We start from the raw sequence: 17,766 nt of genomic DNA on the forward strand, positions 1-17,766 counted from the left end.
CACTTTTTTTAAGCTATTGCTGTGCACAGTTGGCGCAATGTAATGAAAATTGATTATCTTCGCGCACGTGTTCGCGCAATCCCGGCCATCTTTATTTTAGAAGAAATTTTCTCCAAAGTCATATGGCAACACTGAACACCATCTGTTTACATTTCATATTTATAACAGCCGCAGTTTACGATTACCGTACGTTCCGTATCCGACAAGCATAGTGGCAAACCAGAACTTTTTTAGAATCAGTTCATTTTTAATTTCCTCATTTACTCAAGATTTAAACAAATTTATTAAGTATTATAATGCTGGTATCCAGGATACTTTACTGGTCTACTTATAGGACTCAAAAATGAACTTGAGGGAAAGTCTAAAAAACTCTCTGCTTTGCCACTATGCCGACAAGGTGGACAACCGGAAGAGTCAGAAGTAACCCGGACATGTCTTGCATTTTATTCTTGTCAGTTCGACTCGCGTAGTCAATATACTCGCGTATATTGTCGTCTAAAATAGTAGAACTATTTTAGCTTTCTGAAGTACGGCGCACGGCGCATTTTTTACCAACGTAGTATGGCACAGTGGCGCACCTCGCAGGGCGTTAAAATGACAAAATAAATTCCCGCGCACCTGGCACATCTTCCTGACCATGGCATTTACTCAAGATTTAAACAAATTTCTTAAGTATTATAATGCTGGTATCCAGGATACTTTACTGGTCTACTTATAGGACTCAAAAATGAACTTGAGGGAGAGTCTAAAAAACTCTCTGCTTTGCCACTATGCATGATACTTTACTGGTCTACTTATAGGACTCAAAAATGAACTTGAGGGAGAGTCTAAAAAACTCTCTGCTTTGCCACTATGGCCTGAAGTTATGAACTCTACTGAAGTTGTAATTTATTTAGTTGTCTGTGAAGCCATGGTCAGGAAGATGTGCCAGGTGCGCGGGAATTTATTTTGTCATTTTAACGACCTGCACGGTGCGCCGTACTATGCTGGTGAAAAAATGCGCCGTGCGCCGTACTTCAGAAAGCTAACATAGTTCTACTATTTTAGTCGACAATATACGCGAGCGGCAAGTATATTGATTACGCAAGTCGAACTGACAATAATAAAATGGTACTGACTAAAACCCGGACCCGGACCGGTCCGACGGACCCAGACCGAGTGACTAAAACCCGGACCCGGACCGGTCCGGCAGACCAGGTTCAAAAAAATGAAAGGCTGCAAATCATCTGAAACGTCAAGAAAACTTTTAATTTAACATATAAAATTTTTATATTTACTTGGAAAATTTCGTTGCATCAACATATTCGGGTCACAGAAAAGTTCATTTCTCGATCAAACTAATCGATATAGAATCTTCTGAAACGTCCAGAAAAAATAAAAAGTTGGTATCGAATTTTCGAAAATTTACTTGGAAAATTTTCACTTCAGGTCCGGGGAGCCCCGGACCAAGTGAATAAAACCCGGACCTGGACCCATATATTCGGGTCACAGAAAAGTTCACTTCTTGATCGAACTAATCGATAGAGAATCTTCTGAAACGTCCAGAAAACATAAAAAGTTGGTATCGAATTTTTGAAAATTTTTGTAGAAAAATTTCACTTCAGGTCCGGGGAGCCCCGGACCGACTAAAACCTGGACCCATATATTCGGGTCGCAGAAAAGTTCACTTCTCGATCGAACTAATCGATAGAGAATCTTCTGAAACGTCCAGAAAACATAACAAGTTGGTATCGAATTTTAGAAAATTTACTTAGAAAAATTTCACTTCAGGTCTGGGGAGCCCCGGATCAAGTGAGTAAAACCCGGACCCATATATTCGGGTCACAGAAAAGTTCACTTCTCGATCGAACTAATCGATAGAGAATCTTCTGAAACATCCAGAAAACATAAAAAGTTGGTATCAAATTTTCGAAAATTTACTTAGAAAAATTTCACCTCAGGTCCGGGGAGCCCCGGACCATGTGACTAAAACCCGGATCCGGACCCATATATTCGGGTCACAGAAAAGTTCACTTCTCGATCGAACTAATCGATAGAGAATCTTCTGAAACGTCCAGAAAAAATAAAACTTCCGTATCGAATTCTTGGAAATTTACTCGGAAAAATTGCACTTCAGGACCAAATGACTAAAACCCGGACCCATGTGACCAAGCGGCTAAAACTCAACCTCGACTAGTGAAGAATAAGTAATTAATCTGAAAAAGTATTTTCTCGTTTAAATCTTTCGACAAAGTCAATTAATTAAGATAATTTCGGCTGCTTTTGACTGATGATGGGCCTAATTTTTTCTCTCATTCCATGAACTTTACGCGCTTTTACAAAACATGCCCAACTTTAGGTGAAATTTTGCGAACGTGTTCACTTTATGATAGAAATTGCACTACCTTGAATATTGTTAGTTGGCAATGCTCAGCTTTCAGTACATGATGCTTAGTTTTATCTAGCATTTTGTATTTTAAAAGAAAATCAATCTTTTGATTTCTCATTAAATTTTTATTTATCCTCTTGTAACCAACTTGCCCCTACCTCAGATCCTTCGAACAAATTAATATTGGTAATCAATATTTATTTAGCTTCATTCGTTTCAAGATAAACCGATTCCAAGGTCAATAATATTAGGGTACCCTACTGGGTCTAGGTATAAGGAGAAAATCGTCACGACTATTTTCAGAAATGAAACTCAATTTATACAGTGTATAAATGGAGTTTCATTCATTTAAACAATTAAATATGTGAAAATAAAACAAGAAGAGACTGTATTAACTATATATGTATCTATAAATTCTAAGTACACATCGAATTTTCGAAAATTTACTTAGAAAAATTTCACTTCAGGTCCGGGGAGCCCCGGACCAAGTGACTAAAACCCGGACCCGGACCCATATATTCGGGTCACAGAAAAGTTCACTTCTCGATCGAACTAATCGATAGAGAATCTTCTGAAACATCCAGAAAAAAATAATAAAACTTCCGTATCGAATTTTTGGAAATTTACTTGGAAAAATTGCACTTCAGGTCCGGGGAGCCCCGGACCAAATGACTAAAACCCGGACCCATGTGACCAAGCGGCTAAAACTCAACCCCGACTAGTGAAGAATAGGTAATTAATCTGAATAAGTATTTTTTCGTTTAAATCTTTCGACAAAGTAAATTAATTAAGATAAGTTCGGCTGCTTTTGACTGATTATGGGCCTAATTTTTCCTCTCATTCCATGAACTTTACGCGCTTTTACAAAACATGTCCAACTTTATGTGAAATTTTGCGAACGTGTTCACTTTATGATAGAAATTGCACTACCTTAAATATTGTTAGTTGGCAATGCTTAGCTTTCAGTACATGATGCTTAGTTTTATCTAGCATTTCGTATTTTAAAAGAAAACCAATCTTTTGATTTCTCATTAAATTTGTATTTGTTCTCTTGTAATCAACTTGCCCCTACCTCAGATCCTTCGAACAAATTAATATTGGTAATTAATATTTAGTTAGCTTCATTCGTTTCAAGATAAACCGATTCCAAGGTCAATAATATTAGGGTACCCTACTGGGTCTAGGTATAAGGAGAAAATTGTCACGACTATTTTCAGAAATGAAACTCAATTTATACAGTGTATAAATGGAGTTTCATTCATTTAAACAATTAAATAACTTTGCCTTCCGACTGGAAAGAAGCTCGAGTACCACCATTGTTAAAAAAGGTGACAAAAGCAGCCCCGGCAACTATCGCCCTGTCAGTCTGACAAGTGTTGTTTGTAAGCTAATGGAATCTGTTGTGAGGGATAGGATTATCGATCACTTGACTGCTCACCATCTCATATTAGAGTGTCAACATGGTAGTATTGCCATTAGATCCTGCACCACTAACTTGTTGTCTATGTTGAACGATTGGACTCGCCTTCTGGACGAAAGGAAGCCAGTGAATGCATTGTACCTCGATTTTGCCAAAGCATTTGACAGTGTTCCGAATGTGCGGCTGTTACACGTAAAGTGAAGTCTTTGGGAATTGAGTGAAACGTACTACATTGGATCAGAGACTTTCTAGTAGATAGACGACAACGTGTCAGCATTAACGGAACCGTGTCAGACTGGGCAGTGCGCAGGCGTGCCACAAGTGAGCGTTCTTGGGCCTATCCTGTTCGTTGCTTTTATAAACGATCTGCCAGAAGCAGTTTCCAGCGTGTGCTCCATGTATGCCGACAACACAAAAGTTTTTAATACAGTGAGGGATGCGTCAAATAAAGTGCAATTGCAAGATGATCTTGACAGTTTACTTAAATGGGCTGATACTTGGCAGCTGCGGTTTAACGCTGACAAGTGTAAAGTACTTCACCTCGGGAAGAACAATGAACAGCAAAATTACAGTATGAGAAGACATGTTAAAACGTGAGAGTAATGATTGAAAAGTCTAGTGTGGAAAAAGATCTCGGAGTTTATGTCGACAAGAAGCTGAAATTTTCTCAGCATGTTGAAACAAGAGCTAATACATCCAACAAACTTCTTGGTCTAATCAGAACCTCTTACGAGTTCCTAAATGCAGAAGTGATGAATTAAGCAGTTGTTTGTTGCTGTCGAATCTAGAGTTTGGAAACGTTGTGTGGTCACCGAGATTTGAAAAGGACCAAAATTTAGTATAGAATGTTCAAAGACGTGCAACAAGGATAATTCCAGGCTTGAAGGGCAAGTCCCATGAAGAAAGATTGAAGATTATAAAGCTTCCAAGCCTCAGTTATCGACGTCTGCGTGGGGACCTCATTAAAGTATACAAGTATACTCATGGTTTATACAAGGTCCCGGAGGATTACTAGAATTTGAAACAAGAACCAACACCAAGGGCCACGACTATAAACTGAAAAAATTGCGCTGCAACTTCTCCACGCAACAAAATTTCTTCTCGCTTCGAATCACCGACATGTGGAACAGCATCCCCAATGACATCGTTTGCGCATCAAGTATGAACGCGTTCAAGAACAGACTAGATAAAGCTATGGAAAAATATATGTTCAGATTTGAAATGCCTAGCTCCTTATCGAACCCAGTGGAAGTCTAGTAGCTACTTCAAACTATCGTCAGTCATGAAAAGATCCGGTCAAATAACACGATTTTAGATCTTCTATGAACAAGGCACGAAAAGGAAAAAAATCGGCGACAGGCCACATCAGGCCTACACTTCAGCGCCGACATCACTATGTTATGTTATGTTATGTTATTACTTAGAACGTATTCAGATTACAAAAAATCATTTATTCTGCAATTGATTTTTAGCGACACCTATTTAACGATAAGTGAAGCGATACCTATTTTTCACTAGTCAGGGTCTAGTTTTAATCACTTTTTATGGAGTTCACAAGACCAGACATGAAATTTCATTAAGTAAATGGACGCAAAATTTGCTTTAAATGTTTTATGTTCCTTGGACGTTTCATAACATTCTCTATCGAATTTTTTTCTGATTTTCTATTATTAAAATTTTTATAAAAATTAGTATTAAACATACTATTAAAACCCATATAGATAATATTATAGAAATTATTATAAATATTATTATTGGAAATATTGATAGTATGAATATAAATTTTAATATAATTATAATTGTAATATAATCATTGAATTTTTATTAGATATGTTTTTATTACTATATATATTAGATAGATTATTATTACTATTAGTATTACTATATATATTATTATTGATTAGTATTTAAAATATTATTGAAATTCTTAATAATATTATTATTGAAATAATTTCTATAATAATTTTAACATGTATTCAAATATTAATTTTAATAATAAATTCAATTGCATTGTCCTATCAAAACTATCAAGCACTTTAGTAATCTGGAGTGATGTAACTTTCAGTAAAAAAAACGGGACATCACATTGCTTAATAAATCGTTGCGCTCTATGCTTAGGGTTAGGTATGTTGATAATAAGTCCCTTGACATGCACTAGCGAATTATATAGGCAGTCGAAAATTTAAAACTCGACGATATGTTCAGATTTCAACTGTAAAAATTCATGAATATAGCACTTTGTCATGATGAATGTCTTTTTAAATCTGCTAAGTAAAGTTTCGAAAATTCGATACCAACTTTTTATGTTTTCTGGACATTTCAGAAGATTCTCTATCGATTAGTTCGATCGAGAAGTGAACTTTTCTGTGACCCGAATATATGGGTCCGGGTTTTACTCGCTTGGTCCGGGGCTCCCCGGACCTGAAGTGAAATTTTTCTAAGTAAATTTTCGAAAATTCGATACCAACTTTTTAAATTTCAAAACATTTGAAGCATGCAGAGCGTACTCACTACTCATCCATTACTAACAGTATTCTGAAGTCCTTCTCTTTCATTGTAGATGATGTAGAGGTAGAATAAATGACATTTTCTGTGATTTTTACTTGTTTTTTCTTTATTGATATGATATTGCCATATACATTAATTACCATATTATTGATGTGCAATTATCGTATTATTGATGCGATATTACCATATCCATGAACATGCCATTGAGCATTTACATCAACCTTGTCCACTGCAAGCTTCATATCAGCAGCCTTATAGCATTTTTTTCGTATCTGCAAGCTTACAGGACGGCTCGTAATTTCACATCATTTTAATTGGGTTAAGTGAATTTACTATAGTAAAAAAGATCGTGAAAAACATACCTGAAACAGAAAGGAATGTTTCAGTGACAACCAACGTATCTTTTGGAGAAATAAATCATAGTTTAGGTGAATTACTTTTTATTCTGTGATGCCTGGTGCACAATTCTATACATGACATGCTATGCACAATTTTGTGATGACCGATGATGCACTAATTTTTCGACAAGTGAAATTTTTTTTGCTGAGCAAGGAAAATGTGATCAATATTCCTTGTTTCTAATAAATTTTTTTCGTAATTGGAGCCTTTGCTAACTGAGGTTCTACCGTAAATGCATTTTTGGGGGTGTCCCGAATAGCCCCGGGGGGAAAATGGGGAATGGGTAGACCGACTGAGTAGCCCCAACCAACGGGGCTACTCGGGACAATCTTTATTTTGCGTCTGCCGTCTGGCACCTTAGGAATAGCATATGGAATTTTTTTGACAATACCATTCCATAGCCCTGGCAAAGAGCTATAAAATGAGCTTAAATTTGTTTATGAAGTGTTTCATAGTAAGAAGTTATTAACAATTATTAACAAAAAAACAATCAAATCTGTCAGGAGTAGCCCAGGTTGATGGTACTCTTTCAAACATTCACACTCTCACTTTTCACACTTTTTTTTCATGGATTTTTTAGAGGTAGCCTAATAAATGTGCAATTTCTCAACTTGCCCTATGGCGCCTCATGCTACACCCTGCCAGTTGCCACTGGCAGCCACCTTGGCTGCCTCAGCCTGCCTGGCAGTCTGGCACCCTAGGCTACAGGGCCTACACCTACAGACCACACAGATAGGAAAATAGTTGAATTTTACACAGATAGGAATTTATTTTTAGTTTTGCAATATTCTAATTAGTTTAGTTGCTTCACTATTTCTACAAAATGTTTGAGGACTGTCCCGAGTCACTCCCAACTACCAATTTACTCTGCCCATCCCTTATTGCTCTGTTTGATGGTTTAGATGTTGGAGTTTGGAGTATGGTTGTAAGTTGTTTAGGTAGCTACACAGACTGTCAGCAACTCACATCTCTTCATCTCACAAGTCACAGCAAGTCCAAAGTCCTCCCTCAAGAAGTGCCTCCCAGGCAGTGTCACTGTGGGTGTGGCACTGTCATAATGTCATTGCCATCGGCATCTGTTTAATTCGGAAGTGATAGGTCTTAGACCTTTCAAATTTTTAGCGTTTTTATGTAAAATACTGAATGGTAAAGTATATTACTACTAGTCTACTACAGCCTAGGTAAGGATGGAATATGGATCAGTCAGGATATATAATAATGGCATTTTGGCAGGCCATTTTTTTTTTTTAATTGAATTATTAGGCTTCGGGTATGTAGAAAACACACCTCCCAGCCTGAGCACTAATTGAATTTTGATTTGAGTCACTTCACTCCAGACTTATTTTCTATTCTTGCCTCTTTGCGTTTGAATGCATCACTTCCACATGTTTCACCAGAGCAATGTGGCAGTACATTGTTGAAAGAAGACCGATAAATAAAAAAATTGGAGGGGGTACTCCGACAGGCTTTAGATAATAGCTCTTTTTCATGGGTCACATTATTAATTTTTTAACCTATTAGATATGCAAACTTTTTAAATCTTTCTATTGTGTTACGTAGCCTCAGTATTAGGCCTTTGAATACATTTGACAAAATTGTTCTAAGTCAAATCATTTTTGAGTTTTGGGGGTTTTTGTTAAAAAAATGAAAAGTGGTCAAAGTTACCCCACCCGGCCCGCCGGTCAAAGTACCTAACCCCATTTTATGGTACATCCACTCTCTGCACAGTGGAATGAGTGGATCTAGGCTAATCTAAGTTGGACTTGGACATTCCTAAAACCCCAAATTACCAAGGTAATTTAAAATGAATATCTTATTGCACCATGTTACCTCACATCAAATTGCAAAAGAGCTTTCACTAGCTCACTAGTTCAATTTTTACCAGTGACAGCAGAAGTATTAGATATATATACTTAAGCTGTTTGTAGATAGGATAGGTACAATAGAAGTTGAATCACAATGCTGCTATATTGAATAATTCAACACTAACAGTGGCGTTGACTCAATGTTGAATATGAATCATTCAACAGAGCAGGAGCCTCAAGCCTTCAACAACTTACCTGGCTCCACTCCAACTTCAAGGGCACTTTCTGCTTTCTGGCATTTGGCAATAGTGGCATATCATTTTTCACTGTAGCACTAGTAGTAGTAGGATGTGGTTCTGTTCCAAGAAAGGCTGCAACTGTGAGGTAGTGAGATTTTCTGTTGTTGGGTCAGCTCCCCTGGTCCTGGGAATAAGGATCAATCAATATTCAAGTCCGCCGCACTCGACATGCCTTCTTGGCAAGTTGGCTTCTTTGATCAAAAGTTTGGTGGTACCTATTCGCTTTCCTACACGGTTGGATAAACTAGAAGTTTTCACGTGAGTCGATTGCACAATCTAATTTGTAGTACAATCCGGAATAGTCGATTTCAGAGCAGGAGCTAGGTTCAAGATTGACCACTCATTATCACAGTTCAAACGAGACTACAGGAAACATCGTCTTCCGTCTTGCCTATTCTTCCTCCTGGGCCCTGGCACAGCAGGCTCTGATAGCATACGGAAGTGCCGAGTCCGTTTCCAAATCTAAATAATATAAAAAGTTACACTTCCTGCTCTCCACTAAAAATGGCTTATTTTAAAAGGAACAATTTAGTTTTAGAAATATTGAAGAAAATAATTTATTATAGAAGGAAAATTTCTCAACTCTATTCTATGGGCCAAAAATATTACAGCGATCTCAAAAATGAATAAAAATCATAATAAAATGAATTTGAAGGAAAGGATCAAATAAATCTTCGAAATCTATTGGAATTTACCGTGAATTGGAATTTCGTTACTTCAGTGAATGTAACATATTATTTGATGTTTGTTTCTTGCACATCTATTAGGACGGCAGGTAAGGTTTCATCTTCTAAAATGTTTCATTGCCATGTATCGTGTCTAACTAAATGAATAACTAGGGTAAAAGGTTGAATGCCAATATACATCACTGAAATTTATTCGGTCAATGCAAGTGCATCGTACTGCAGTGACAAAATCGGGGAAACTAGACCTTCAAATCGGGTTTTCCAGCTCTAGCACCCAAGCGGCAAGGTTGGCGAGGTTGCTGGTACTAATAACAGAACCTGATAAATAAACTAGCTAAAGACTTCAATGCAAGCCTCAGAGCATTCGCTCATGTCCGCTACAGAATATAATAAAATAGAAATACAAGGACTAAAATTCTACAAACAACATTAGGGATGATGCAAGAGTAAAGTAGCAAATTTATTCAATCACAAACATTTTATTATCTATTTACAATCACAGATAGATGGCTTTATGCACTATGTACGAGTAGTTAATGCAGAGTAAAAAAACATCGTAATTACAATAATTCCAGCAACATTTTAGCTTTGCTGCTCTAATTAATCATCATATGCAATGGAATATGCCAAACTCACGAGAGGTCATTTGGCAGCGAACGTCAATTAACGTGTTTGGACTATTCAATATTTTGGTTTACTTGCGTGCTGATCATCGAAAACAGGATTCTGACAGAGATCAGGCTGGTGGGTGCCTTTGTCACCACAAGTCTTACCCCCAAATATAAAAAAAATCTTAAACAGTCTTAGTTAACGAATTTGGTTCGTTTTTTTTTTTTTTTTATACTCGGTGATCATTCACCCGCTGAATTTAACGTAATTTTTAGAACACGCGACACTTGAGAGTTAAAGACTTCCTCTCAGCAGATCAAGATACGCCATAACTCACATAACTTCCGAAGTTCCGAGGGCGTCGCATAACATAATTATGTTTTTTAACCATAAAATTTGACACAGATACATAACAGATATCGACGTCAATCATGAAGCACGATGCATCAGATGTCATCATTGTCTGGTTTGATGACAGCACCGCCCTTTTCTAACCAGTCTTCAAAGGAGCCACGATACCTCCTGAAATAATTCAGAATTAAATTTTTAGACGAGTTTAATGTGTTCAGTATTTTTTCTCCAATGTATGAACATAGAGAACAGTGATTGTGTGTATTCTCAATACGAGTTCATCGCGAGAGGAACCAACTTATTTCAAACCATTTCACAGATCAAGCGCGTCAAGTATGAAGTTTTGTAATTAACAAAACATAGAAGTCATTCATCAGTCTCTGATCCATAGCATTCACGTATAAAAAATATATCTTGCTACGAAGTATTCAAATCAGGTGCTGTGCTTTGCAACTCATTTAAACACACGTTGCTGCCTAAGTACACGTAGCGGCCAAAGTGGACGCAGCGGCCACATGAGATGTAGCAACCCCAGTAGACGTAGTGTCCCAAGTACACGTAGCGGCCAAAGTACACGTAGCAGTCCAGACGGACATATATAGTAGTCTTGGCAGACACAGCGACCAAGTCCACATAACGGCCAATTCATCGTATGCAATTGACGAGTTTATCTTATGATAGTTATGAACTCAACTGCATTTTACACTTAATAATATTTGCCAGATCTAGGTACATACCTAACGTTGGTGTAGCCGGCACCAATGAGAGCGAGCTGAGCAGTGCGTGCCCTCACACCAGCCATGCACATCGTCGCAATGGGGGCATCAGAGTCAGGCTTTTTTATGCCCATGCGAACCTCGAAATCTTCTTTTGGCAATAGAATCGTTTGTCCCAACGTTCGCACTACAAGAAGAGAGAACACTTCAAGCCAAATGCGAATTAATATAAATAAACTTATAGAGATAAAGTATCAGGTGTAGCCTGTAGCCTGTAGGTGTCACACTGAATCATTAAATAAGAACACTCACACGGCAAGTTGATGGCATCAGGAACAGCACCAAGTTTCTCCAGTTCACTTGGCGCTCTCACATCAATAAGGATCACATCTTCCTTCTCAAGGCGATCTCTAAGCTCAGTGAAGTCAATGTCTGTTGGCAAAATATATGTTAGGTACTACTTAGAAAAGAGCTGAAATTTCTCAAAATGTGATGAAAATATATCCATTCATTCACAGCATTTACTCCTCAGTTGATTCATCAGGTAGCATCACTCTGGTTCATTGGAAAATAGAAAATCCCACATTTTTACTTTAGATAGAAGAGCCAGGAATTATTTATACATACCGTATATAATGGTAAACTATACAATAATTTAATTTTACAGTTTTTTTTAATGGTTTCTTTACCATTCAAACGGGACAGGAGATATTATGTTGTGTACACAGCAGGCAGGTGATAGTCAGTGGCAGGACAAGTTAGCCTCAGACATAAACCAGGGAATGTGTGGGGCCAGTTTAACACAAGACTAAATTAACATACAGCATCACTTGGTTTTGAAAAGATAAAAAAGATGTACTAATGTTGACAGAATGCAATAGTAATGTAAATTTAACATTGAAGAAGATGAATAGATAAACTATCATATCCTTTAAATTTAAAAAGAATGATGAGTCACACAAAAGGTAATTTCCTCAGGTGAAAATGCAAGAAGTTGAAGCTTGAAAGCAATTGCAATTTGTATCACACCCCATACCAATTAATAATTCTTGCTGTGAGAATTTTTTTACTAAGTTCCTTAAATTGCTTGAAATTTTATCTTGAATTAAGAGCGATTAGTACTACATTTTTTTAAAAGTGATCATATATTTTGAGGTTGAACTGTGATTTAATTATGACTACCTAATCTTGATATTATTAATTAATTTGACAAACTAATCATCAGTTTAATGAGGTTCTTAATTTACACTTTCATGGGTTTTCTGATTATACTCAGAGTGTTGTTGAGGATTTGGTTTCACAATGGTTTGTTTGCTCCATGCATCCTATTGCTGTCATATAAGAATACCTATATTCAGGAGCTGGAGCATATCAGTGTCAGTAATAAATTACTATCCTTCTCCTTTTAATATTTCAAATGACATTGTGGTTATGACAGCCCTGAGTACCTGTGAGAAGATACATGATGTGGAAGGACTTGGAAGCTGATGGTACATTTCTCATGTAACATGGTAGCTAGCTCAGTTGTTACTAACCATAGCATGAACCATAGAAAACATCATATGATTTCAGGATTTCTGGTCAAGTTACCATTTATCACACACCCAGGATTGCAAAGAGCTGGGAACAGCCAAGGCAATGAAGGCCAATTTATTAGAACTCACTCACCACTCACCAGGAAGAAGCTGTGGATGTGGCGGTGGTCCACTGTGCACTTTCAATGCTGACACTGCCTTAAAATAAACAGGGAGGCTATTTTGGAATACAGCAACTCTTCTTAATGATACAAACATCATTGCCATTTCTACCTAAAAAGTGGAATAAATAAGAAGCATAAGGTTTTTTAGTTTCACGGCAATAATATATGAATAAAGCAATGAGAGGGTCCATTTAATGACCACTTTCACAAGTGGAAACTTGTGGGTCTGGTTGATGACTGTAACTGACCTCACACAAGACCCAGTTCACATGTCAACATAACATTCTAAGATTCAGGTCTCTCTTGGAGCATTCTACAGCTGTCAAAAAGTGGCAATGCAGTTCATATAATCTAGTATAATGTACCTATAACAAAGTATCCAGTTTGCCAGGTTCTGAGAGAAACTTCATTGCCACCCTGAATACCAGGTGCTGCTAGTCAATATGAGGACAATATTGCCATCTCTCAAGGTAAAATACAGCCTATACAGGCTGGTCCACATTCAACCTTTAGATTGAGCTGGTCTCCAAATGTTAGAACCAAGCAATGTGCTGACTATCAGTGTTATGATGCTCATTCTCAACCAGGTCCATTCCTCACATAAGCATGCATCATTTCACCAGCCATCCATGGGTGAGGTGGGCGATGAATTTGTCAAAATTGCAAATTCAATTCAATGGTAAGGCAAATTAGGACTAACTTTGATATACTATATAACTAAATTTTACAAATAATAGATCTCTAAAAGGATGCAGACAACTGCAGTTTCTTAAAATAAGCCTATTTATACATTTTATGTGCAAGCCAGTGACAATAGCATTAGATATGCTGTTCTTTCTATAAATATATATAGAGGGGTTAGACATAATAAGGGAAACACCTGATATTTTGATACCACAGTTTTTGAAAATGTTATAAATAATGAACACATGATATATTTTCATATTTTATTTATTGTTGCTGCTAATGGATATTTTATCCTTGCACAGATATTTTTAGTAAATTTTTGTGTCCATAACCTAACATATAACCTATAAATGGCAAACCTCTCTGACTTTTGATAAGGCCAGATTGTTGGTTCCCCATGCCCATATGGCAGGTGCTAGAGTGATGAAAACTTCCCCAATGCTCGACTTTTCTAGAGGTACCTACTGTCTCAAAAGTAATAACTGCTTTTGGAAGAGAAGGATAAAAACATCCTCAGCAAAGCACAGGTCTGGCCAAAAGTTGTCTGACTACTTAATTGGATTGGTTGGTACCTATATTGAATTATGAGGGACAATCATAGCACCATGGCAGTAAAAGTTCCAGCAGACCTCAATGGAGACCTACAATACCTAGTTTATATAGACTACAAACACTGTCCACTAAGAGCTACACAGATCTGGATTCTATGAAAAAAACTGCAATTAGAAAACCTCTGGTTTGAAATACAAATGCTTCAAAGCATTTAGTGGTGTAAATACTTTCAGAATTGATCCCTTGAGCAGTGGAGAAAAGTTATTTTCTCTGACAAATTGCTGTTTACTAGTACCTAACTTATTTCCAACCTCTTGCCAAGTTTACATCTGGAGACACTAGACAGCTGAAAGAGTCATTTACTCCCAACTTCCTCCTCCCAACTATAAAACAAGAAAGGGGATCTGTGATGATCTGGGGTGACATTTCTTGGAAATCTAGTGGACCAATGATTTTTCTTCATGGAAGAATCAACAGCCATGACTATCTAGGAATTTTGGAGGACCAAGTTCATCCAATGGTTCAAGCACTGTTCCCAGAAGGAAATGCCTTCTTTCTAGTTGATAATGCCCTGATCCATTTGGCTAGAATTGTTAAAAAAATGGCTTGAGGAACATTCTAATCAAGTTGAGCATCACATTTGGCCACCACATTCACCAAGCCTGAATATTATTGAGCATTTATGTTTGATTTTAGAGACACAAGTCAAAATAAGATTCCTCTCACCATCATCTTTAAAAGAGCTATATGAAGTTTTAAATGAAGTATACATATACGGGTTAAATCATTTGGAAAGAGTTCACAATTTGAATAAATCAATACCTAGTAGAAATAAGGCTGTAGTTACCTAAAAAGTGGACCTACACCATACTGTCAACCGGGGCTACTCGGTACAGATATGATCGTTTTTTTGTTAATAGCTGTTAATAACTTCTTACGATGAAACATTTCATAAACAAATTTAGGCTCATTTTATAGCTCTTTGCGAGGGCTATCGAATGGCATTGTCAAAAACACTCCATATGCTATTCGTAAGGTGCCAGACGTAAAATAAAGATTGTCCCAAGTAGCCCCGTCAGTTGGGGCTACTCGTGACAATGGGTTCTGTTCTGTTCTTCGATATGTTAACGGAGTGCTGCGCGTTGGACGATTCACTCCGGAAGCAGCAGTTTGTCAACGATTAGGGGTCAAAACGGTGAGTTGAACTGATGAAGTTTTCCACGGCTCTGCAGGTCTGGGGCCAGGTAGGGCTGCTGGTGGTATCTCCTCCCAGTAGGGTTCCAAGACTGAGTACAAGTATCCCCTGGGAGTTTATCTGACATCGCAGTTGGGAGCGGGCTTCAGCGAACTCTGTGCAGACTATGAGATAGTGATGTGCTGTTTCTGGCACTTGGCACGAAGGGCAGAGTGGTGATGGGGCTTGGCGAATCTGGAAGAGAGACTTGTTTAGTGGAGCAGTGCCGAGTCGTAGTCGGGCAAAGAGGGTCTCGAATCTGCGAGTCTGCAGCATGTGATGAGCCCATGGGTGAACTGATGGCTTGATCATTCCCAGAGCAAACTGTCCTCGGATTGATGTCCACTTCGCTTGCCAAAATTTCCAGATGTTACGATGTACCACTGACTTCAGCTCGGAGAAGTCAAAAGGGACTTGTGCTGTTTGGTCTGCAGACGTGGCTGCATGCTTGGCGGCTTTATCCGCTGCCTCGTTCCCGTGCAGACCCGCGTGACTAGGTACCCACTGTAAGTGAACTGCTCCTGTTGGCAACAGATGAAGGTGCGCTTGAATGGTGGCCACGAGCTGAGTGTAGCTGCTGGGGAATGCTTGCTGAAGAAGCTGTAGTGATGAACGGCTATCCGTGCAAATAACTGCAGGCAGTGTGCGGTTGGCGGCTAAGTATTTCAAGGCTTGGAGGATACCGTAAAGTTCAGCTGCAACGATTGTGTGGCTGGGGTCAAGGCGCCATCCTCTGATGTGAGACAAGGATGGGATTACCATTGCCGAGCCTACAGATTGTGAGGGTCCTGCTGATACGGAGCCGTCGGTGAAGATGTGGCAAAATCCCGGGAATCGAGTGGCGCATATGTCGCTGAAGATAGCTGTTGCTGCTCCATCCACCTCTTGATAGGACTGATTTGAGAAGTCGAGGTGTATCACTGGAGTGAGGGCACTCCATGGTGGGAGGTCTGTGATGAGTGGAGAAGGCGAGGAGGCCGGAAGGGCTATCTGGAGTCTGGAAAGAATATCCAGAGCTCGTGAGAGTAGCGGTAATTTGTGGAGACGGGTGCGAAATGGTGCTATGCGGAGGTATCTGTCGCGGTGGTAGAGAGCATGCACTGGGTGGGCTGGGTGACGGCTCAGAAGCTGCAGGTAGAACAAGGCTATGCTGCGATTTCGGTGAATTTCTGGCGGAAGCAGCCCTGCTTCGCAGTATAGCGAGGGCAGGGGGGTAGATCTCCATGAACCTACGATCAGGCGTGCTGCAGTGGAGTGGACAACGTCCAGTCTTGATAGAAGAGTTGGCGATGCAGAAGAGTAGATAGGAAGTCCGTAGTCTGTGTATCCTCTGATGTAGGTCTGGTAAAAACGTAAGAGAGTCACTCGCGAGCCACCAAAGTTGGTTCCACTCAGGACCTTCAGTATATTCAGACGTTTCTGGCAACGGGTTAGAAGGTTGTTTATGTGCTCCTTCCAAGTCAGAGTAGGCGCATCCAAGGTAAGCCCCAAAAGGCAGTGGTGACGGGTCATTCGAATGGGAATGTCTGCAATGTGTAGGAGCGGGAGAGGTTGGACATTTCGCTTTCGTGTAAATATTTGGAAAGCTGATTTGGCAGGATTTAGTGTCAATGACCAGCTGCTCACCCAGGCTACAAATACGTCTATGGCCTGCTGCAGCCTAAGTCCCGCCTCTGCTACAGTGTCAGCCACAACATACATTGTGATGTCATCTGCGTATACTGCAGTGTTTACACCTGGGAAAGAAGNGCCAAAGAATAAGTCCAATACTGAACCCGTACCCGAGTGAGGGTCTATGCGAGTGGGAAAGCCAGGAGTATTGAGGAGCAGAAGAGGCGACTTGCTGATGGCATTAAATAGTGAGATGCCGGCATAGTTTTGTTTGGCATTTGAACCACCCCACAGAGGGTGGTGGGCATTAAAGTCACCGCAGATCATGTCATTTGGCCCTACAAGTGAAATATAATGTTCAAATGCAGCCTGGGTGACGGGGGAGCAGGGGTTGTAAAATAGAAAGATTTTAGACCATGAATTCCGGTGTGCAATCTCCACCGCCAGGCTTTGCATCTGGCCATCACGGTATGCATCCAATGCTACTGCTTTTTGTTGTAGCTGTGCTCCAACCAACACCAGAAGTCCCCCAAAGCCATCCCCTCTATCCTGTCGGTAGGTGACATATCCTGGGAATCGCGGAGAGTGCCTTTCCTGTAGGTGCGTTTCTGTGATGCAGACCACGGTAGGGGTTGAATGGGACAGAAAAAGCTTTAGTTCAGATAGTTTTGTCATTAGCCCCCGGGCATTCCAGAGAAACACTGACTGAATAGGCATTAGGATGACGACAGCTGGCTAATCAGTGAGGCAAGAAGAGGCTGGAACATTGCGGATAGTGGACTGTCAGAAGCGGATAAGTATTCTGAGAGGGAGTGTAAACAG

At 39.2% G+C, this 17,766-nt stretch overlaps 1 protein-coding gene across 1 annotated transcript; it reads right to left on the minus strand.

Annotated features, from left to right (window-relative positions):
- Nucleotides 1-9,932: 9,932 nt before the first annotated feature.
- Nucleotides 9,933-13,000, minus strand: LOC108681729 (rhodanese domain-containing protein CG4456-like). The gene is made up of 4 exons (XM_018170796.2): nucleotides 12,837-13,000; nucleotides 11,474-11,593; nucleotides 11,183-11,348; nucleotides 9,933-10,616 (listed from the first exon to the last, which is right to left on the minus strand). The coding sequence occupies exons 1-4, from the start codon at nucleotides 12,961-12,963 to the stop codon at nucleotides 10,541-10,543; spliced, it is 489 nt and encodes a 162-aa protein (XP_018026285.1). The 5' UTR covers nucleotides 12,964-13,000; the 3' UTR covers nucleotides 9,933-10,540.
- Nucleotides 13,001-17,766: the final 4,766 nt, after the last annotated feature.

The sequence above is a fragment of the Hyalella azteca genome, unplaced genomic scaffold, assembly GCF_000764305.2.
Source record: "Hyalella azteca isolate HAZT.00-mixed unplaced genomic scaffold, Hazt_2.0.2 contig13444, whole genome shotgun sequence".
Classification (NCBI taxonomy): domain Eukaryota; kingdom Metazoa; phylum Arthropoda; class Malacostraca; order Amphipoda; family Hyalellidae; genus Hyalella; species Hyalella azteca.